This window comes from Pelophylax lessonae (genome assembly GCF_965119305.1).
Source record: "Pelophylax lessonae genome assembly, chromosome: 8".
Taxonomy (NCBI): Eukaryota; Metazoa; Chordata; class Amphibia; order Anura; family Ranidae; genus Pelophylax; species Pelophylax lessonae.
In genome coordinates this window covers 278,255,203-278,279,096 of record NC_138775.1, presented here as the reverse complement: position 1 = coordinate 278,279,096, position 23,894 = coordinate 278,255,203, and the positions used below count along the sequence as shown (strand labels likewise).

At 45.1% G+C, this 23,894-nt stretch overlaps 1 protein-coding gene across 1 annotated transcript in view; it reads left to right on the top strand.

Annotated features, from left to right (window-relative positions):
* The window catches only part of ROR1 (receptor tyrosine kinase like orphan receptor 1), a 395,062-nt gene that overhangs the window by 304,128 nt on the left and 67,040 nt on the right, over positions 1 to 23,894 (top strand). Inside the window, exons 3-4 of the mRNA XM_082265154.1 lie at positions 10,740 to 11,027; positions 13,735 to 13,765. Coding sequence (XP_082121280.1) covers positions 10,740 to 11,027; positions 13,735 to 13,765 — 319 coding nt within the window. The remainder of the gene's footprint in view (positions 1 to 10,739; positions 11,028 to 13,734; positions 13,766 to 23,894) is intronic.

Below are 23,894 nucleotides of genomic sequence, written 5' to 3'. Positions count from 1 at the left end.
TACTGCTGATGAGAAAAGGTATTAAGAGGTTTATATTTACTAAAATAATTAAATTTCCATGTTCTGTGTACTGTGGGAGAGCAGATATAGTGACTGCAGGTTCTGGGTTTACTAACACTTTAAGTTTGCTTTGTAGAGAAGTAGTTAGTCTTTCCTATAATGGATTTAATGGTAACGACACGGATTTTCTGCGCTATTTTTGTGCTCTGCGGGATCTGGGGCACAGCAGAGTGAAGCTGGCACGGTTTCCCGGTTGAATGGCAGGCGCTGTACGGTTCTGGCTGCGGAAAGGACAACGCTGGCCAAGCTCACTCACTTTGCTGCCGAGCGCGAGGGAGCAGAGGAAGGAGCGCGTCTCCAGTCCGCTCGCTTCACACTCAGCGCCGTGCCAAGGGCTTAAGTTGGTGCAGATGTCTTGGACGCGGTGAAGGTACATACAGGGAGGAAAATGGATTTAACAAAGTGGTACGGGACAGTCATCAACCACTTAACCCCTTACTGGCCTCCCTTGTAGGAGAAAAAAACATTTCCCATTCCTGCAGATCAATTAAAGTGGACCTGGAATCAGATATAATCTTTGGTCTGACTTTCATGTGACTTGAGGGCCATAGACTTCAATGTAAATCCTTAAAAGTCTCATGAATGTTGCATCTACATGATATACATGCAACTTGTATGCGACTTTGAAGAGCACAAACAACCCCTGTTCCAGCCCATCTCTTCTGTAGAGAAACCCCTCCCGAGCAAATTGTCTGACCATCTCTGTTTCTGCTTTAACCCTAACCCAGGCCATAGCCCTAGCGCCTAGCCATAACCTAACCCTAGTCATAACCCTAGCCCTAAACCTAGCCATAACCCCTAGCCCTAGTCATAACCCTAGTCATAACCCTAGCCATAACCCTAACCCAACCCTAACCCTAGCCATGACCCTAACCCTAGTCATAACCCTAGCCCTAAACCTAGCCATAACCCCTAGCCCTAGTCATAACCCTAGCCCTAGCCATAACCCTAACCCAACCCTAACCCTAGCCATGACCCTAACCCTAGTCATAACCCTAGCCCTAAACCTAGTCATAACCCCTAGCCTTAGTCATAACCCTAGCCCTAAACCTAGCCATAACCCTTAGCCATAGCCCTAAACCTAGCCATAACCCAACCCTAACCCTAGCCATAACGCTAACCCAACCCTAACCCTAGCCATAACCCTAACCCAACCCTAGCCATAATCCTAACCCTAGCCATAACCCTAACCCAACCCTAATCCTAGCCATAACCCTAACCCAACCCTAACCGTAGCCATGACCCTAACCCTAGCCATGACCATAACCCTAACCCAACCCTAACCCTAGCCATAACCCTAACCCAACCCTAATCCTAGCCATAACCCTAACCCAACCCTAACCGTAGCCATGACCCTAACCCTAGCCATGACCATAACCCTAACCCAACCCTAACCCTAGCCATGACCCTAACCCTAGCCATAACCCTAACCCTAGCCATAGCCCTAACCCTAGCCATAACCCAAGATTAGTGCTAGCCATAGCCCTAACACTTTCCATAACCCTAACCCTAGCCATAGCCCTAACCATAGCCATAACCGTTACCCAACCTTAGCCATAATCCTAACCAAACCCCAACCCTAGCTATGACCCTAACCCTAGCCAAAACCCTAACCGTAGTCCTAAACCTAGCCATAACCCCTAACCATAACCCTAGCCATAGCCATAATCCCAAACCATATCCCTAACACTTGCCCTAACCCTAGCCTAACACTTTCCCAAACCCTAGCCATAACCCTAACCCCAGCCATAACCATAGCCATAATCCTAAACCTAGCCATAACCCTAACCCAACTCTAACCCTAGTCCTAAACCTAGCCATAACCCCAAACCATAACCCTAGCTATAACCCTAACACTTGCCCTAACCCTAGCCATAAACCTAATCCTAGCCATAACCATAACCCTAGCCATAACCCGAGCTTAATCCTAGCCATAGCCCTAACACTTCCCCTAACCCTAGCCTAACACTTTTCCTAACCCTAGCCATAACCCTAACCCTAGCCATAATCCTAACTCTAGCCATAACCCAAGCTTAATCCTAGCCATAGCCCTAACACTTGCCTTAACTCTAGTCTAATACTTACCCTAGCCATAACCCTAACCCTAGCCAGAATCACTGCAGGAGGGAAAAGAGTCACATCAGAGTTGCATTGTAAACCGCAAAGAAAATTGCACGATTTTGAAGTCACCCAAATGTGAATGGAGTCTTAAAGAGGAGTTCCAGGCAAAAAAAAAAATAAAAGTCAGTAGCTACGAAAAGTGTAGCTGCTGATTTTTAAAAAACAGCCACTCACCTGTCCCATGGTCCAGCGGTGAGCTCACCTTAGCTGTCCTCCCTCAGGGGCACCGGCATCTTTACTATGACACCCCAGCTGTGACAGCTTGCGGCTTCACAGCCAGATGCCCACTGCGCATGTGCCAATTGCGCTGCGCATCCCGGATTGGTGGATGCAGTCTTCTGGGCCCTGTCAGTGTCCCAGAAGACTGCAGGGGGAGGGAGGAGAACTTCTTTTGCATTTACGTCCCTGCCGGGCATGCACGGCTCGCTCTGTGATCAGCAAGTAAATGAGATTCGAGTCCCTGCCCCTGTTCCTTAGTACGTGATCAGCTGTCAGCCAAGGACAGCTGATCACGTGATGTAAACAGAGCCGGTAACCACCTCCCCCCCCCCCCCCCCCACACACTGATAGCGTGAGGAGAAAAAAAGAAAAAAGCCAATCACCAGCTGCTGTCAGAGGGACAACGGTCCCGTACACGGAGAGCCACTGCAGCCTCATCTGTGCCCACCAGTGCCACCTACCAGTGCCCACTAGTGCCACTTACCAGTGCAAGTCAGTGCCACCTATCAGTGCCCACCAGTGCCAGTTATCAATGCCCACCAGTGCCACCTATCACTGCCCACCAGTGCCTATCAGTGCTGCCAATCAGTGCATCATCATCAGTGCAGTGCTGCCAATCAGTGCCTCATTATCAGTGTTACCTATCAGTGCTGCCTTTTTAGTGCCACCTATCCGTGCCCATCAGTGCCACCTATTAGTGTCACCTATCAGTGCCCTTCAGTGATACCTATCAGTGCCCTTTAGTGCCACCAATCAAATCCCATTGGTACCACCCATCATTGCCACCTATCAGTGCCCACCAGTGCCGCCTTATCAGCGCTGCCTTATCAGTGCCTATCAGTGCCATCTTTTCAGTGCCCATGATTACAGCCTATCAGTGCCCATCACTGCAGCCTATCAGTGCTTATCACTGCAGCCTCATCAGCGCACATCAGTGAAGGAGAAAAATTACCTGTTTGCAACACTTTATAACAAACTATAAAAACTGTTTTTTTTTTTATTTTTTTTTTTTGTTTGTTTGTTTGTAATGCAAGAAAAAAAAACAGCAGTAATTAAACAACACCAAAAAAAAAGCTCTATTTGTGTGATAATTTCATTTGGGTACAGTGTTGTCATGACAATGATTGTCAGCCAAAGTGCGACAGCGCTGAAAGCTGAAAATTGGCCTGGTCAGGAAGGGGGTTTAAGTGCCCTGTAGGCAAGTGGTCAAAGTTTAAATGCAAGGATTGTAAGTAATGGAAATTGTTCTGATATCCTCTTGCAATCCCTGTGCAGCAGCGCTTAGACTTGCGAGAGGGGGAAGCAGCACAAGGGGCTGAATAGATGTGCTGCAGTAGATAAACACTGCGCTATCTATATAATTAAACACAAGCTGCCAGCACTACAATTGACATAAAAATTGTGCATGAATGTATAATAAAAGTGCAGTGCTAAAATGATATATGATGCAAAATGAAGTATACATGTAGAGGTGAAAAACAGTTATAAATGTCTTAAATATAACTAACCAGAGTGTATGGGAAAATCAAAAAAATTGGATTTATGCAAGAACTTACCGTAGAGTCCTCTGACAGACGCAGCTCTCAATGTTTCTTCACAAATGGGTAATGCGCCATCTACAGGAGAAGACTAGGCAGTGAAAGCTTTTACTTGACAAGCCTATAGGGGCTGTCCCTCATGACATTACCCCTGACACACCATGCTCACTAATCAGCTTCGTAGCAAGCAGTGAAGGAAAACACAACCAACTCCAAAATAGAGCGGCGGGAGCTGCGTCTGTCAGAGGACTCAGAGAAAAGGATTTTACGGTAAGTTCTTACAAAAATCCAATTTTCTCTATCATCCTTTGACAGACGCAGCTCTCAATGTTTCTTCGCGAATGGGACGTCCCAAACCAGTGTAGGCATGAGGGGTGGGAAAAACGCAACCAAAAACAAGGCTAAAAACGTAGCCAACAGGGCAAGAGAAGCTCAACCAAACCAATAGGAGCTTACCCCCAAAACGAAAAATAAAATAAAAACTGAGACTGGAGTCCCAGCAGGGAACCTAGGTCCTACTCCTAAAACTAGACAGCAAAAAACTGATTAGTGAGCACAGTGTGTCTGGAGTAATGTCATGAGGGACAGCCCCTATAGGCGTGTCAAATGAAAAGCTTTCACTGCCTAGTCTACTCCTGTAGATGGCGCATTACCCATTCGTGAAGAAACATTGAGAGCTGCGTCTGTCAGAGGACGTAAGAGAAACGAGTCATTTACTATATGGTACCTGGGTCCATGTTTTCTGGTGAGCGCATACACCCCCTGTTATTGGTGTTGGGTTCTATCTCACTGATGAATATTGGAATCAGAGCACTTTGACTTCATACCTGGTTTACAGTCTTCTCCACTCATTTTGGAAATTATGGACTCTTTTATTGATTTTTCCATACACTCTTGTCAGTTATATTTAAGACATTTATAACTGTTGTTCACCTACAGATGTGCTGCAGTGCTCATATTGTAACAAGCAACTTGCTAATAGAAGGGGAGAAGCAGAGTGATGAGAAAGGGTCATAGGTGTGCGCAGCCCATTGCATTAGGGTGTGCACCCCAAAGCTTAAACACACATGCCCTTCCCTGCAGCCTCAGCTGCACTGGGCAGTGAATGAATGGGAAGTGCTCTGTGCTGAGCGGCTTCCTGTTTTTTTCACAAACTGAAGCATGGTAAACAGTTTACTATGGTTGTTATGAATAGACACAATGAAGTTTATGTACCAAGGCTGGAGAGTGCAAAATCAGTCTTACTTCTGCAAGGAAACCAATCAGCTTCCAGGTTATGTTGCCAAAGCTCAATTGAACAAGCTGAAGTTAGAAGCTGATTGGTTTCTCTGCAGAAGTGAGGTTTTGCACTCTCCAGCTTTAGGCTGGCCATACACTATACAATTTTCTTATTCAATTTCCTTTAGATTTACCTTAAACTATGTAGTACAAGGGCCTGCCTGATTGCATACAAATTGAAAGTTTGTAGGTTTGACCCTATATTACATGGTTTTGGTAAATCTAAAGGAAAGTTGAACAAGAAAATTGTATAGTGTATGGCCAGCCTTAGTGATTGGTAACGATCACTCACTGCATTCATTAAGAAAAGGAAGGGGCCTGTAAGTGACACATTTACTAGCCCCTTCCCCTGCTCCCCATCCTGAAACATAGAAGAGAGGAGGGAAGTTAGCAGCACTGTAGGGTGTGGGGGGGGGGGGGGGCAGGGGGAAACCCAGGCAGTAGGGGGATTCGGCACCACATATAGTGATTAGGGTGTGGGTGTGGGCACACCCCCTTCACACGCCTATGGAAAGGGTGTAGAACCACAAGGAACCAGCTAGCTGTGCTGCAGTGCTCATGTGCTAACAAGCAACATGGTGATAGAAGGAGAAAGCAATGTGACAGAGGCAAGCTAATCAGTCTGCTGCTTCTCCTTTCACTGACCAATCACATGCTGGGGGGAGGGACATGACCTGTAAGTGTAAGTGAACTGCAGCAACAGGTCTCCTGCCTTGCCAGACAGGGCTGTGCTGTGCGGCGGAGCAGTGTAAATCTCAGAACTGGATGAACAAATAAAAATCCTTATCAAACGGCTCTCTTATATGCGTTTCATCTGTGTGCCTGGAATGAACTCAATTACCCCTTTCAGCAGAATTCCGGGATCCATTCCTCTCCCTGGATGAAGCCATCTTCTTTTGGCTTTATCGTAATACTTTCTGATGACAGTGAATCAAAGAATCCGGGAGTTTTACCATCTTACAACTTCCAGCCAGGCCAAGCCAAAAGTATTCATTTCCGAAGGAATTGCAGCAGATCCACATGAAAGGGACACACGTTGTAGCGGCAGAAGAACAATGCTGCAATCTGCCAGGGGACAGAAAATCGTGTTTTTTATAACGAGTTCACGGAATGCTTCTGGTTTTACGATTCCTTTGATGTCCGCGTCAAATCTAGTGATTGACCCAGTGCCTTCGCCTTGGCAGGAACCAGGAATGCCATTAAACAGACAGCTTCTTCCACGGCTTTACCAAGGAGTTCTAGGGGTTTTTTTTATTATTCCGCACTTTTTTCCCACATGGGACACTCACAATGAATCATATGGATTCATGAAACAAAGTGTCTGATTATGAAACAGTTTTTGTTATCTGAAGCAACAAATTACATGCCTTATCCCTGTTGTGTTTTATATGTATTTTTTATTGCATTTTCCTTTTTTTTTTTTGGTAACTACTTCCAGTCCGCGCTTTTTCTGCCACTTTTTGTTTACTTGTAACAATCAGCATTTTTTTGCTAGAAAATTACTTAGAACTCCCAAACATTATATATATATATATATATATATATATATATATATATATATATACAGTATATAATGTGAGGGGTGTAATAGAGTACACCCCTCACATTTTTGTAAATATTTTATTACATCTTTTCATGTGACAACACTGAAGAAATGACACTTTGCTACAATGTAAAGTAGTGAGTGTACAGCTTGTATAACAGTGTAACTTTGCTGTCCCCTCAAAATAACTCAACACACAGCCATTAATGTCTAAACCGCTGGCAACAAAAGTGAGTACACCCCTAAGTCATAATGTCCAAATCGGGCCCAATTAGCCATTTTCCCTCTCCGGTGTCATGTGACTCATTAGTGTTACAAGGTCTCAGGTGTGAATGGGGAGCAGGTGTGTTAAATTTGGTGTTATCGCTCTCACTCTCTCATACTGGTCACTGGAAGTTCAACATGGCACCTCATGTTGAGGCAAAGAACTCTCTGCGGATCTGAAAAATAGAATTGTTGCTCTACATAAAGATGGCCTAAGCTATAAGAAGATTGCCAAGACCCTGAAACTAAGCTGCAGCACGGTGGTCAAGACCATACAGCGGTTTAACAGGACAGGTTCCACTCAGAACAGGCCTCACCATGGTGGACCAAAGAAGTTGAGTGCACGTGCTCAGCGTCATATCCAGAGGTTGTCTTTGGGAAATAGACGTAGGAGTGCTGCCAGCAATGCTGCAGAGGTTGAAGGGGTGGGGGGTCAGCCTGTCAGTGCTCAGACCATATGCTGCACACTGCAACAATATGGTCTGCATGGCTGTGGTCCTAGAAGGAAGCCTCTTCTAAAGATGATATATAAGAAAGTCCGCAAACAGTTTGCTGAAGACAAGCAGACTAAGGACATGGATTACTGGAACCATGTCCTGTGGTCTGATGAGACCAAGATATACTTTTTTTGTTCAGATGGTGTCAAGCGTGTGCGTGTGTGTGAGGAGTACAAAAGACAAGTGTGTCTTGCCTACAGTCAAGTATGGTGGTGGGAGTGTCATGGTCTGGGGCTGCATAAGTGCTGCCTGCACTGGGGAGCTACAGTTCATTGAGGGAACCATGAATGCCAACATGTACTGTGACATACTGATGATCCCCTCCCTTGGGACTGGGCCTCAGGGCAGTATTTCAACATGATAACAACCCCAAACACATCTCCAAGGCGACCACTGCCTTGCTAGAGGGTTAAGGCAGTGCTGGAAAATAATGGTGGCCACACAAAATATTGACACTTTGTGCCCAATTTGGACATTATGACTTAGGGGTGTACTCACTTTTGTTGCCAGTGGTTTAGACATTAATGGCTGTGTGTTGAGTTATTTTGAGGGGACAGCAAATTTACACTGTTATACAAGCTGTACACTCACTACTTTACATTGTAGCAAAGTGTAATAGATAGAATAAAATATTTACAAAAATGTGAGGGAGGTACTCACTTTTGTGAGATACTGTGTGTGTTAATATATATATATATATATATATATATATATATATATATATATATATATATTTTTTTTTTTTTTTTATTTTTTTTTATTACTTTATAGGCCCTAGAGAGTAAATTGGTGGGTTTGCAATTTTTTTATTTCACACGGTATTTGCACACCAGTTTTTCAGTTGCAATTTTTTGGTAAAAAAGAACACTTATTTGAATTTTAATGCAAAAAAAAAAGCACAATACATAACCCATTTTTTTTTTTGTAAAATATAAAAGATGATGTTACACCAAGTAGATAGATACCTAACATGTCATGCTTTAAAATTGCGCACAATTATCCCATATGGAATAACTTCAGATATCTTTTCTCAACCTTTTTTCAGTCACGGCACCCTTTGAAAGTACACAAAATAAAATCTAGAGGCTTTCCTGATGTGCGTTACTTATAAATAGGAAACCTGATCCTGGATGATGTACAAGCAGGGTTGCAAACTGTCCCTAAGTTTTCAGATCATTTGTAAAAATTGTCTGCCCGTCAACTAGACAAAGTCATCTATGACGAAACGCATGGGATGGGGCCTGCGACGGTGACGTCATGCATGTGGACTTCATTGGTTGGTCGGGACTAATACTGTTAAAGCCCATAGGAATGCCATTTAGAGTCACATATGCCTGTGAAGCCATTTTGATTCTATGAATTTGGAAAACCTAATTCCCTAATCCGAAATCCCTACATCAGGGTCCCCATCAGGATCCTCATCAAAGATCCTCTTACATTAGAGTTATCTCTTAAATCAGGGTCTCCATCAGAGTTCCCCTTACATCAGAGTCCTCCTTACATCAGAGTCCCCCTTAGATAAAAAGCAGAGACCACAGGCAGCCTTTGCTGACTTTAATCCTCAATCTGCGGACATTTCCTGCTAATGCAATTGGCTCAGAGCTTTTCTGCTTTAGCCAAGTACAACTAAAGCCAAAACGTTTTTTTTTTTTCACTTTGTATAGAGTAAGGGAGGGTAAGGACCCCTTTCAGTTTTCTTGCCATCTGAGCAGTGGTGGCTGGTGCTCAAAATTTTTTTTTTTGGGGGGGCGCAAACCAAAAATTGTAATAGGCATTGCTTTGCGGCAAAAAACGCTGTTAAAAATTGCCTGACTTTGAGGTCACAAAAGTGTGAAAGGGGCGTTCAGTAATCAAGGTTATAGTGTGCCCCTTTTCAATGCAGAGTGACCAGCATGCCCCCTTTCAATGCAGAGTGACCAGCATGCCCCCTTTCAGTGCAGAGTGACCAGCGTGCCCTCTTTCAATGCAGAGTGACCAGCGTGCCCCCTTTCAATGCAAAGTGACCAGCGTGCCATGCCCCCTTCAAAGCAGAGAGACCAGTGAACTTACCTGCAGCGGCAGCTTGTCCTCAGTCCCCCGCGTCTCCTCAAGTCCTCCCGCCTCCTCCTCGGCCAATGGCATGGGAGAAGGATCCGTGTGACAATAGCGAATTTTCATTCGCTATTGTCACACAAATGGGTGGGCTAGGGCGCACTGCTCTGCACCCCGGGTCCACCCTTTTCTGAAGCCTATTAGAGCCTATGGCTCTAATCAGGTGATTCAGAAAAAAAAAAAAACCCCATTGAACTCCATCCATCCAGCGCCCCCAACGCACCAGCCGCCACTGCATCTGAGTCCCAATTATGGAGATTTCCCCTCACTTTCTGTCCCATAGCCACAACAGAAAGTGAGAGGAAATCCATACAAATTGAGGAACTCCTTGGTTGTCACCAGAACTTGGTGTCCCCATTGGAAGGTTTACATTCTATTCCTGTTCTGGTGCCAACTCAGAATTTTAATTTTTCTTTCACCTTCAGTGATAATGGTAAACAGGACAGATAGAGATGGTGAATCTCCCTAAGTGAGAAACAGACAGCAGTAAAAACTGACAGGGGTTCTAATCCCTCTCCACTCTATCCAATACTAAAAAAAAAAAAAAGTTGTGCCCTTAGTTATACATTAAGTACATCTAAAGGAAAAATATTTTTTTAAATTTTGGATGGAGTGGAGAGGGATTAGAACACCTGTCAGTTTTTATTGCTGTCTGTACCCCCATTAGGGAGATTCCCCCTCTATATCTGTTCTGTTTACCATTATCACTGAAAGGGAAAGTAAAAGAAAATCCCAAATTTTGGGTTGTCCACAGAAAAGTAATGGAGGGGAAATCTTCTAATGGGGACACTAGTTCTGGTGACCTGGGGGTCCCCAAGAAATGACCTTAATTTGCAGGGATTTCTTCTCACTTCCTGTCACGTAGCCAAAGTTCTCAAATGAAGTGAGAAGAAATCTCTGCAAATTAAGGTAAATATCCACTATGGGGCACAGATGGCGACAAAACAAGAAAATATGACTGGGGTTTTACCCTTCCTTACTCTATCCAAAATGAAAAAGAAAAACATTTGCCTATAGTTCTATTTTAATTGCAAGGAGTGTAAGTAATTGACTTTCACCTGATATCCTCTTGCAATCCCTTATTTATTTATTCATGGTACTAATTTATCTTTCTCTTCTCTTTGGCAGATATTTATTTAACGCTGGATGAACCGATGAACAATATAACCACATCTTTGGGCCAGACGGCTGAGATGCATTGTAGGGTTTCGGGGAACCCGTCTCCGACCATACGATGGTTGAAAAACGACGCCCCTGTTGTCCAAGAGCCGCGCCGGATATCGTTTCGTATGACCAATTACGGGTCAAGATTGCGGATAAGAAATCTGGACACTACGGACACCGGGTACTTCCAGTGTGTGGCCACTAATGGACGAAAAACCGTTTCTACAACCGGGGTGCTCTTTGTGAAATTCGGTGAGTTTGAGGAAAGGTTTGATGATCTTTGACAGCAAATCTGTCACTTTTTTTTTTTTTTTATTAAAAAAAAATACTACAAAAAAGAAGACTTATCTATCCCAATGCCAGTTCCTAAAATCTTCATTGTCTTCAGTGACTGAAGCACCTTCACATCCGCCACACTTTGTTTGCCTGTGTCACCACTCTGCGTGTAGTGGGTCATTCCGCCACCCCATACCCCTCTACAAAGCACAGTAAGGACATACGGGGTGGCAGATAGAACCACAGTGTAAGGGGGGGAACCAGGTGCCAACACACCTGGAATTATGTTGGATGTAAAAATGCTTCAATTGGCATTAAAAGAGGGGATTTCAGGAACATGCAGCAGGACAGGTAAGTTTTAAGGATGTCCAGCATGGCAATGCAGCTGTTTGTGCATTGTGATGCAGTGTGTGATGTTGCCATTCATTGTGGATGGCACCCAATGTATACCACAGTATGCATGGTACCACAATGCAAGTATGGCAATGCACCTGCTCTGTGTACGGTGCGTGGTGGTGGCATTCATTGGACGACACCCAACGCATTGTACAGCAGAGCTCAGAACACCACTCTACCATTCACACTCATACGTTGTGGCATGCATGGCCATGCAACTGCTCTATTTGTGGTGCATGGTGCAATGTATTTTCTAGTCCCGGGGCTTCCAAACTTTCTAAACAAAGGGCCATTTTACTGTCCTTAAGACTTCAGGGGGGCCGGACTGTGGCCAGTGGGGGTAGAAAATGTCCTGGCCTTAGTGGGAGGAATAGTGCCCCATGTTTAGTATTAGGGGAGGAATAGTGCTCCATCATTGGTATCAGTGGGAGGAATAGTGCCCCCTCATTGGTGTCAGTGGGAGGAATAGTGCCCCATTATTGGTATCAGTGGGAGCCTGGGAGGAATAGTGTTCCATCATTGGTGTCAGTGGGAGGAATAGTGCCCCCTCATTGGTGTCAGTGGGAGGAATAGTGCCCCATTATTGGTATCAGTGGGAGCCTGGGAGGAATAGTGTTCCATCATTGGTGTCAGTGGGAGGAATAGTGCCCCATCATTGGAATCAGTGGGGGGAATAGTGCCCCATTATTTGTATCAGTGGGAGGAATAGTGTTCCATCATTGGTATCAGTGGGAGGAATAGTGCCCCATTATAGATGTCAGTGGAAGGAATAGTGCCTCTTCACTGATATCAGTGGGAGGAATTGTGCCTCTTCATTGGTGTCAGTGGAAGGAATAGTGCCTCTTCACTGATATCAGTGGGAGGAATAGTGCCCTATCATTGGTATCAGTGGGAGGAATAGTGCTCCATCATTGGTATCAGTGGGGGGAATAGTACCCCATCATTGGTATCAGTGGGGGGGAATAGTACCCCATCATTGGTATCAGTGGGAGGAATAGTACTCCATCATTGGTATCAGTAGGAGGAATAGTTCTCCATCATTGGTATCAGTGGGGGGAATAGTACCCCATTATTGGTATCAGTGGGGGGGGGGGGAATAGTACCCCATCATTGGTGTCAGAGGGAGGAATAGTACCCCATAATTGGTATCAGTGGGAGGAATAGTACCCCATCATTGGTATCAGTGGGGGGAATAGTTCCCCATCATTGGTGTCAGTCAGAGGAATAGTGCCCCATCTTTGGTATCAGTGGGAGGACTAGTGCCCCGTTGTTGGTGTCAGTCAAAGGAATAGTGCTCCATCATTGGTATCAGTGGGAGGAATAGTGCCCCATCATTGGTATCAGTGGGAGGAATAGTGCCCCATCATTGGTATCAGTGGGAGGAATAGTACCCCATCATTGGTGTCAGTGGGAGGAATAGTGCCCCATCATTGGTGTCAGTGGGAGGAATAGTGCCCCATCATTGGTATCAGTGGGAGGAATAGTACCCCATCATTGGTGTCAGTGGGAGGAATAGTGCCCCATCATTGGTGTCAGTGGGAGGAATAGTGCCCCATTGTTGGTGTCAGTCAAAGGAATAGTGCCCCAAGGGCGGGAAAAAGGCAATGAAAGGGCTGCATCCAGCTGCAGTTTGGAGACCACTGATCTAGTAGAACCCAATGCACCACAGCACACCACAACACATAAACCTTGCGCTGTGGTGCGCTGTGTTGTTAAAAAAGGATCATGTATGTTTTTCATCTTCTGTGGTGCCTTCGCAGCTCCTTCATAATGAATGTGCAATCTTAATGCAGGGAAGGTTAATGTGTGCCATTAAAGCACCACAACAGAACGGGTCCTAAAAAGTCTTCAGTGTTTCTGCAGCTGTGTCATCTCCTCAACTCCAGCCTTCTCACTGGACTATGAATGAGTTACAGTATTACACCATTGCCAAGGTCCTCTCTGTTTTTTACACCTATTAAAAGCCCATATGGGCTATTTCCATTCTTGCTTCTAGTGCCTGAAACATGTCAGGATGGCCTACAGTGCACTGTACAAAAAAGTGGCTGGATTGTGGTGTTGGTGCTCCTACTTTCAGACTGGTTTCTGATGGGCTGGGGTTATTGGGGATAGAATATGGCTATTTTAGGTTGTTTACCAACGTTTACGAGTACGTTTATGGATTTCTAATAAAGAATAGGAGCAAATTTGTCTGGCATTCTGCTGCAAATAGTCCTAAAACATGTTTTGCTAAAATATGAATATATTTACATTTCCCGATCGAACCCATCAATTCTTATTCTTGCAGGTCCTCCACCCACAGCAAGTCCAGGCTCTGTGTAAGTACCTTTCTATTAATCATCCTTCAGAATTCAGACTTGCTAGACCTCATTGACTGAATGGCGGAAAGTAAAGTGGAGATGTAGTAGGGTTTGGGGATCAACAAGATGATGAATAACCATCTCACCACAACCTGTCTGAGTATACCTTTTTTTGGTTCTCAAGTCCTACACCATAGAAGCCATGGTTTCCATACTTCACTGACGATGGCCAACAAGCTTGAAACAGCTGTATACAGTCTGCAATAAATAATACTAAAATACATTGCCTGGTCAAAAAAAAAGTCGCCACCTGGAATTAACTAAGCAACTAACTAAACTAAGCATGCAGAAACTCTCCTATTGGATAGTTACTGCATGTGCCCAAAGAATGAGGTCAGCTGACTACCTGAATATATTGAATGACCAGGTTATTCCATCAATGGATTTTTTCTTCCCTGATGACATGGGCATATTTCAGGATGACAATGCCAGGATTCATCGGGCTCAAATTGTGAAAGAGTGGTTCAGGGAGCATGAGACATCATTGTCACACATGGATTGGCCACCACAGAGTCCAGAACTTAACCCCATTGAGAATCTATGGGATGTGCGGGAGAAGGCTTTGCGCAGTGCTCCGTCTCTCCCATCATCAATACAAGATCTTGGTGAAAAATGAATGCAATATACTGGACGGAAATAAATCTTGTGACGTTGCAGAAGCTTATCGAAACATGGCCTAGCGAATGCGTGCCGTAATCAAAGCCAATGAAATATTAGAGTATTTAACTTTTTTTTTTTTTTTGGTGGCGACTTTTTTTTTGGCCAGGCAGTGTATTATATTATGCTGCAGGGACACCAAAGTTACAGAACTGCCATTAAAGTGATACTAAACACAAACTATTTAATTTACATTGTCCTTTCTATTTGTGTTTAGATATAAAAAAAATATAAATACCTTTTTTCCCTTTGGTTGGAGCTGGTTGGAGGGGAGGCAGCAGCCAAGTGAGCTTCCCAGTGAATGGCTGTGTAGGGGGGGCGTGTCAAGTTTAAAGATGTTGTAAACCTCGTAAAATAAAAACCTGAAAGACAAAGGCATAATGAACTAGTATACATCGCATACTTACTTTTAAATGACTTTTTTTTACCAACAATAAACTTATCTTGGACTCTTTTTGGTCTGGCACTCCTTCCTGTGTTTCTACGGTTTGAGCTACTGGTGGGTGCCCATTGACAGAAGCCTCGCTGTGTGGGAGCCAGCGGCGTATTTAGGTTTTGTGCTGCCCTAGGCCTGACTAAACTTGTACACCCCCAATTTAAATATGACCCACCCCTTCCTGTAATGGCCACCCCCGTTCCTGTTTATGACCCGCCCTGTTGTATTAAGTGTGGTCGGCGGCCTGCGGTCTGTCCGAATGTCCTGACCGGCCGGTATTATCATACTGGTAGGTAGTAGTGTGACCGCTTTATGGAGGTAGCAGACTGATTTGCCTCCTGGACCCTGCCCTCCTGCCCAATTCACCACATAAGACTGGCACTATACAAAAAGTGTAGCGCAAGCTGGCGGGGACCATTGTCATGCCAGGAGGAGGCTGTTTTTTTTTTGCGTGCAGGGTGCAGCTTTTTGCTACCTCCCCTGCAAAGTGTCGGCCTAGGCCTGGGCCTTGTTGGCCTAGGCCAAAATACAACACTGGTGGGAGCTATTTAGTTTACTATTGAGCTTTTTTGATGTTTTCATTTATCTATCCACAAATTTGAAAGTTCTCAGCGCCTTCTTAAAGCGGAGTTCCGGGCACAAAATCGGTATTTTTTTTTTGTGCCCCTCCGCTAGCTACACATAACCTGAAAAGGAATTGGATAGTTATTTTTTTTTTTGTATACTCACCTTGTAATCGAAGATCGTAAATACTCACCTATGACTGCTTCCTCCCTCGGAGCCGCGGCTCACCCCGTCACTTCCTGCCTCGCTATGATTCCTGGGAGCTGAACGTCACAGCTCCCAGGAATCAATGCGACGGCACCGGCCCCGCACGTCACTTCCGGGCGACGCCGCATTCCCCTGCTAAACAGCTTCTGGGCATGCCCAGAAGCTGTTTAGGAATGCGGCGCCGCACCGGAAGTGACGAGAGGGGCCGGTGCGGCGCATTCTGGGAGAAGAAGACGCGGAAGAAGACACCGAAGAGGACCGCGCCGGCTTCAGCTGCCCACAAGAGAGATGGAAACGCTGTGGAAGAAATTTTCAAAGTAAGTATTTCTTCTAAAAGGTAAGTGCGAACCGGGACAGATCAGAGGCTAGCCATTGTGGAATGTGCTAGCCCTGACTGTCCCGGGGGTATGTTCATTAAAAAATGAGATCTGTGCCCGGAATTCCGCTTTAAATATGTTAGTCTGGAGCTCAATATTTAAGTCACTGACTCGTTCCAGAAAGTATTGGCAGCTCTGTGACTAAGTGGTTAGCCCTTCTGCCTGGCAGTATTAGGATTGTTGGTTCAAAACCAAACCACGGGCACTTCCTACCATAGGTGTGTGCAGCCTATTTCATTAGGGTATGTATCCCAGAGTACAAACACACATGTGTGTATATCAGCAGAGCAGTGGACAGTGTTAGTAGAGCAGAGATTGGTGTCAGTAGGGCAGTGGATGGTGTCTGTAGTTTATTATTTTTTGCAAGATTATTTTTCATTATCTTTTACAATTTTTTAGGAGCCCTATTATGGGGCTTTGGTGAAATATCAGGGGTCTAAATAAACCCCTTATGTCTCACTTTTGAGACAGAGAAAGCTACTGAGTAGTGATCGACCAATATTGATTTTTCGTTGCCGATACCGATAGTTTGGCCAATGCATATCGGTATCGGCCGATATGCGCCGATATTTACGTACATTTTAAAAATGTTTTTTTTTTCTTGATAGGTACTCTTGTGGAGGGATCTGGGGGTATAAAAGACCCCAAACTCCTCCTTTGCACTTAAAAGCATTCCGAAAGCCAAATTTGGCTGATTTGTATGCTGTCATTTTTTAAATCTGGCGAAGAGTACCCGGAAGTGATGTCATTTCATGACATCACTTTCGGGTTTTTGCATGGAGACCCGATCAGAGCCGAATGCGGCTTTGATCGGGTCTTCGGCGGCCATGCAGGCTGGTTCCCGGGTCTCCCTCTCGCTCCTTGTAATGACAGCCGAGCAGCTTCTCAGCTGCATCGGTTGTCATTACAAGACAGCCGATCTCAGCTATGGACCCCGGTACCAGGGTGATGCCTCTAGCTGCAGGCATCAGTCCGGTACAGCACTTTCCCGAAATATTGGCAATATTGGTAACCTCCGGGGCCGATTCCGATATATCGGGGAAAGTGCAGATCGGCCCTGGATATATTGGTTTTGGAAAATCGGTCGATCCCTAGTACTGAGGACAGAGATTCCCCAGTCTCTTTCTCTGCAGCCTGCAGTAAACATAGTTTACTATGCCTCGGTTAGGAAAGAACACAGGAGAGATCACTCACTGTGTTCATTCACAAAAGGAAGTGGCCAGTTAATGAAACCAGCCGTTCTCCCGCTCTCCATCCTGATACATCCCCCACAGCAGCCAGCAGGAAAGGAGGGAAGCTGGCAGCACTGCAGGAGGAGATGGGGGGGGTGACAAGAGGCACCAGGAAGCAGGACGGAATCGGCACCAGGCACACCCCACACACCCTGTGCGCACGCCTATGCTACCTACATGAAGTTTGCATGTCCTTCTTGTACCTGCGTGGATTTCCTCTGGTTACTCCAGTTTCCTCTCACACTCCAAAGACATGTTGACATGTTAGTAGGTTAAAAGAGAAGTTGAGGATTTTTTGAGGAATTATACTTACATGTCCCCTGCCGACTCTAAGACTGAGAACTGAGCAATCAAAGACCGCTGATCGCTCAGTTCTCAGACCTCTGTGAGGAGAGCTGGAGACTGTCAGTCACCGCCCTCTGCTCTGCCCAATACCCCCCCCCCCCCCCGCGCACTAGAGTGCTGAGCTGTGGAGGAGGCAGGAGCAGCTGGCTCAGGCTCTCAGAACCTCGCTGACAGGCTGAGCCAAGTACCAGTCCAGGGTTGTGGTGGTCGGATCCCAACCATACTGTTGAGAGCTTGCCCCAGCCTGGATTTGCTATCTGACATCAGCCAACAGCGGGCTAATGCATTAGCCTGCTGTCTGCTGAAAACGGGTCACAGGAGTGATCGAACTGCACTCTTGCGATCCACAGGAGAAGTACAACCAAACAAGCTTTGGCTGTACTTCTTCTTTAATTGGCTCCTATCAAAATTGGCCCTAGTATGTATGAATGTGAGTTAGGGAGCTTAGATTGTAAGTTCCTTGAGGGCGGGGACTGATGTGAATGTACCTGTAATAAATAAATTAAAATAAGTATCGAATTCCATGGATCAGCCAGGAAACCAGCATTTTCAAAAGGTTTGAACAATGCCAGCCAGTGTATTTTCTCAGTGCAGGTTTCTTTTTAGGCTATCGCCATGATGGCAGATGACTGGTTTGGACATCGGTAATTGATTCAAACGTTGGCGCTCTTTGCCGTATAAGTCGGTTACTCCTCAGTCTCCATTCTGATCCCATTTCTCGTCTCCTCCTCATCTCTTTTTTTTTGTCTGCCCTCCCTTTCCCCTTCCTTTCTGTGTAATGAGAAAAATCCTCTTGAAGTGGTTACTGAGAGCTGCCAAACTTGCTGCCTCCAATGGTCTCCTCTAAAGCCCCGTCTTCCTTTAATATCCTGCCAATTTCTCTGGCACTTCTGGGTATGATGTTGTCTTTGACAAATATGGATGTATGTTTTAGATTTTATGTTTCCTGGTGATGCCCAGAGTGCTAAAACTGACATACAACACACATAAAAGACATTCTAGGCCGGTGACAGGATCCAACACCCCCCTAATGGCTCAGTAAAGGCGCTTTATTAATCACTCTGCTGTGCACTGCCCCATTAACCATTAACTGGCTGGAATGCCCTAAGGGCTGAACCTGCACAAGCAACTGTGATGGATTGAAATGCAGCGTGGGTTGTCGGACAAACTTAATTCCTGTCCATGCATCCTCCGGCTACCCCTGCAGGCACAGTCATGTGACGATCATATGCAAAGTCACCTACAATGTCAGAGACGGCCCCTGGAAACTGTTTCAGATATACACTATATTACCAAAAGTATTGGGACGCCTGCCTTTACACACACATGAACTTTAATGGCATCCCAGTCTTAGTCTGCAGGGTTCAATATTGAGTTGGCCCACCCTTTGCAGCTATAAAAGCTTCAACTCTTCTGGGAAGGCTGTCCACAAGGTTTAGGAGTGTGTCTATGGGAATGTTTGACCATTCTTCCAGAAGGGCATTTGTGAGGTCAGGCACTGATGTTGGATGAGAAGGCCTGGCAATCTCTGCTCTAATTCATCCCAAAGGTGTTCTTTCAGGGTGAGGTCAGGACTCTGTGCAGGCCAGTCAAGTTCGTCCACCCCAAACTCGCTCATCCATGTCTTTATGGACCTTGCTTTGTGCACTGGTGGGCAGTCATGTTGGAACAGGAAGGGGCCATCCCCAAACTGTTCCCACAGAGTTGGGAGCATGAAATTGTCCAAAATGTCTTGGTATGCTGATGCTTTAAGGCTCCTTTCACGCTATGAGTCTGTCAAACGGACTCCGCTTTTCTCAGCGGGGGGATCGATCGGCCGATCCCCCGCTGAGCAGGAGAATGACAGCTGTTCTCCGCACTGTGTGCGGAGACACAGCTGTCACAGCCCCATAGATCTCTATGGGGGAATCGGATGGGAACGGACCGTCGGTCTGTTCTCATCCGATCCCATCCGATCCGATCCGCTGGACGGATGGAAAATAGGGTTTCCATCCGTCCAGATTTGACGGATCGGATCGGGTGTCAGCGGACATGTCTCTGCTGACATCCGATGCCCCATAGAGATGCATGGGGGGACCGTTCAGATCCACCAAAAAAACGGACAGGCGGATCTGAACGGTCCGCCTGTGTGAAAGGGGCCTAAGAGTTCCCTTCACTGGAACTAAAGGGCCAAGCCCAACCCCTGAAAAACAACCCCACACCATAATCCCTCCTCCACCAAATGTTTTTGGCAGCCATTATCAGCACTTTTACTTCTTTCAGCACAAAGCTGAAAACCCTATTTTAGCCCTCCTCTCGTCCTCCTCCAGACCCTGCACTTTCTGCTTCCCAGCTCTGCCCTCAGATTCTTCCCAACAGCAGCACAAGGTAAGATAGGTGGACTGTGATGTAAGGGAGGGTGGGGGACTCTTGTCATCTGATGTAAGGGGGTTGGGGTTCTCAGGACATCCGCTTATAACTATTATGAGTGTAGCACTACCCCCTTGAGGGTTGCTGCTTAGTGTATGTTCTTCTGCACTGCTTTGACCCCGTGAACCGTCCAGCCCTCCTGACACTCTAGGTTCAGACATATTGCATGTACCTTGTACCTCTCTCTACACAGCAGACCGGTGTGCACACGACGGGTCCCAGGAGAAAGAGGCCTCAAAGCTGTTCAGCCGATACCTTTATAGTCTCTCCCAAGATGCTTCACTGTCCCTTAGCCTTATGGGAAAGATATATGTAATCCCAGCTCAAATGAGCTAAAACACCAAGCTGCGCAATAAAAGTGAATACATTTACAAGTTTTAACCCATGTGAAAATTTTTTTATGAAATGACAGCCTGTCAATAATATAAAATCAGCAAACTTCACAGAAATAAAGTCCCCCACACCGCTGAATAGCTGAATATTGCACAGTTCTGTGAAGAAGATGTATGATGAAATATTATCATATATTAACCGCTTTACGACCTCCCGCCACAGTTATACTGCGGCAGGCAGGCGCTCCTGGGCAAACCGACGTAGCTATACGTTGGTCGCGAGCAGGAGGCTAGGGAACGAGCGCATGCCGCCAGCGGCGCCCTCCCGCCCCTGCTCGTCAGCGGGGAAGCCGATGCAGCGGGCAGGTGGCTCTGATTGCCGCCTTACACCCGCGATCGCTCCCCGCTGAGAGAGAAGAACGGTCAGCTGTTGTAAACACTTCTCCCTGGAATGATCATAGAGCCCCTGTGATCCTTCTATATAGGATCACTTGTCTCTGTGGTAATTTCAGAAGCCACGCCCCCCCACAGTTAGAATCACTCCCCTAGGCTCACATTTAACCCCTTAAGCACCCACAGGGTTAACCCCTTCCCTGCCAGTGTCATTAGTACAGTAACCGTGCATATTTTTAGCACTGATTACTGTAGTAATGTCACTGGACCCCCAAAAGTGTCAAAAATGTTGCTCTTTTTTTGTTTATAGCACAAAAAATAAAAAAATCGCACAGGTGATCAAATACCACCAAAAGAAAACTCTATTTGTGGGGAAAAAAAGGACATCAATTTTATTTAGGTACAGCGTCGCAGGACCGCGCGATTGTCCGTTAACGTAACGCAGTGCAGAATCACAAAATATGGCCTGGTCATTAAGGGGGCAAATCCTTCCGGTCTTAAAGTGGTTAAGAGTCCCGTGATTAAAGGTAGTTAGGTCACCGTGAATCAACCACCAATGTGACAACCACTTCCATCAGCTGGCAACTCACCAAAAATGATTGCCCCCCATTCTCATGGTATGGGCTCACGCGCAGTGGGGAATATATTACACCAGTCCACTTTGGGTCAATATCGCTCAATGCCTTTCTTCTCTAATGACTTGTCCAGATTTTTTTAATCTTTAGTTAAATAAGTGAGTATACATTCTGAGTTTTTATTTAGAAGGATCCCAAAAAGGTGTTTTTATTTAGATTTTCATACAATTTTGCCTCCTTGCTGAGCTATATTTTTGAAATCATATTTCATGTACTGATGTACAGGGCTCCCTCTAGTGGCTGTTCGTAGGAGAAGTCAGCATTCTTGGTACATATGGGTTTATACATAAGGTCCATGATTATATCATTTTTATTTATCTTTAAAAAGCTGTGAATTTCCATTCAGTTCTAATGACTCGTCCAGATTTTTTTAATCTTTAGTTAAATAAGTGAGTATACATTCTGAGTTTTTATTTAGAAGGATCCCAAAAAAGTGTTTTTATTTAGATTTTCATACAATTTTGCCTCCTTGATGTGCTATATTTTTTAAATCATATTTCATGTACTGATGTGCAGGGCTCCCTCTAGTGGCTGTTCGTAGGAGAAGTCAGCATTCTTGGTACATATGGGTTTATACATGAGGTCCATATTTATATCATTTTTATATATATATCTTTAAAAAGCTGTGAATTTCCGTTTAATTCTAATGACCCGTCCAGATGTCTCTACAGTTCTCAGCTCCATCATATAAAGATTTTTATTTGGTAATTTTCTATATCCACCCATGGAAGCCCCTGGGCTTGGTTTAAAAGTTCTGGAAGGAGTGAGAGACCCCCCCCCCGGATGTAAAAACTCGGTGTGGAACATGTGTCATGTTATTCGCTATAAAACACACAGCCAGCACACCAACTCCTACGCCTTCCTATTACATAGGAATAAATCCAGAGGATGGCGTTAATGGGCGGTTCGTTTCGTTTGGTTGTAGGGTGCAAACCTACTACAGAGGTTCCTGAGCAGATTTTCATGTGACTTGAGAAGCTTCTAAAAATATTACTTTATAATTGTGTTTAAAAAAAAAATGCTTTGTAGAAGCGTGTGGATGTAATGCCGCACACTGTGAGCTTGTAATTCAGTGGTGATCAATTTACTCAATATAGGCGGCCTCCAGTGCTGCCTCTGACATCACCAAAACGGCGCACATCATAATGAGAGATCCTAATGCTGCAGAAAGCGGTCACAGCACATCGGGCAAAATGTTCTTTTCTCTTCTGCTTGAATGTTCTTAGGCTTTTGTTTAAAGCTATTTTCTCTGCTGGTTGAATGTTCATAGGCTATTGTTTAGGCTTTTTATGTTGAATGTTGTTAGGCTATTATTGTAGGATACAGTATTTTGTCTTCTGATCAAATGCTGTTAGGATATTGTTGCTGAGCTATTGTTTTAGGCTATTTTCTCTACAGGTTGAATGTTCTTAGCTTATTATTTTAGCCTGTTTTTATCAAATGTTTTCATGTTATTGATTTAGTCCCCGTTCACACTAAGGCGACCTGTGAGGCGACCTGGTCGCCACACAGGTCGCCGTAGGTCGCCTTCCATAGGGAAGCTGCGGACCTGTTCTAATAGGAGCGACACAAGTCGCTCCGACCTAGAAAAAGGGTCCGGAGCTTCTTTGGGGCGACCCGGCGCGACCATCATAGATTTCAATGTTATGAAGTCCGTGGCGGCCGCTCCGAGGTCACGGCGCGCTGCTCACACCGCGACCTCGGAGGTCGCCCCTCCAAGTCGGATCGCCCCTGTGTGAACGGGGCTTTAGGCTATTTTCTCTACTGGCCAAATGCTCGTAGGGTTTAGGCTATTTTTGCTTCAGGTCAAATGTTCTTGGGCTATTGTATTAAGCTATTTTCTCTTCTGATTGAATGCTCTTAGGCTATTGTTTTAGGCTATTTTCTCTACAGGTTGAATGTTCTTAGCTTATTTTTTTAGCCTGTTTTTATCAAATGTTTTCAGGTTATTGTTTTAGGCTATTTTCTCTACTGGCCAAATGCTCATAGAGTATAGTTTTAAGGCTATTTCTGCTTCTTATGCTCATAGGCTATTGTTCTAGGCTATTTTTACTTCAGGTCAAATGTTCTTGGGCTATTGTATTAAGCTATTTTCTCTTCTGATTGAATGCTCTTAGGCTATTGTTTTAGGCTATTTTCTCTACAGGTTGAATGTTCTTAGCTTATTATTTTAGCCTGTTTTTATCAAATGTTGTCAGGTTATTGTTCTAGGCTGCAACCATAAAAAACACACAGAGGGCGCGCCGACCTAGTGCATTATCCTGTGACAAATAATTTATTGTATAAAAACATGGTAAGTATTACACTCACAAAGTTGCAATTGGTAAAAGTGCATCACAGATCTCAGCATGTTCCATCCGATTGTTTCAACATATAACAGAAACTGAAGTCCCTGTGGGCTGACGCGTTTTCGAGGATTCCCTCTTCTTCAGAGCCACCTGTAATTAGCGCATTATTTTAGCCTGTTTTTGATCGAATGTTGTCAGGTTATTGTTCTAGG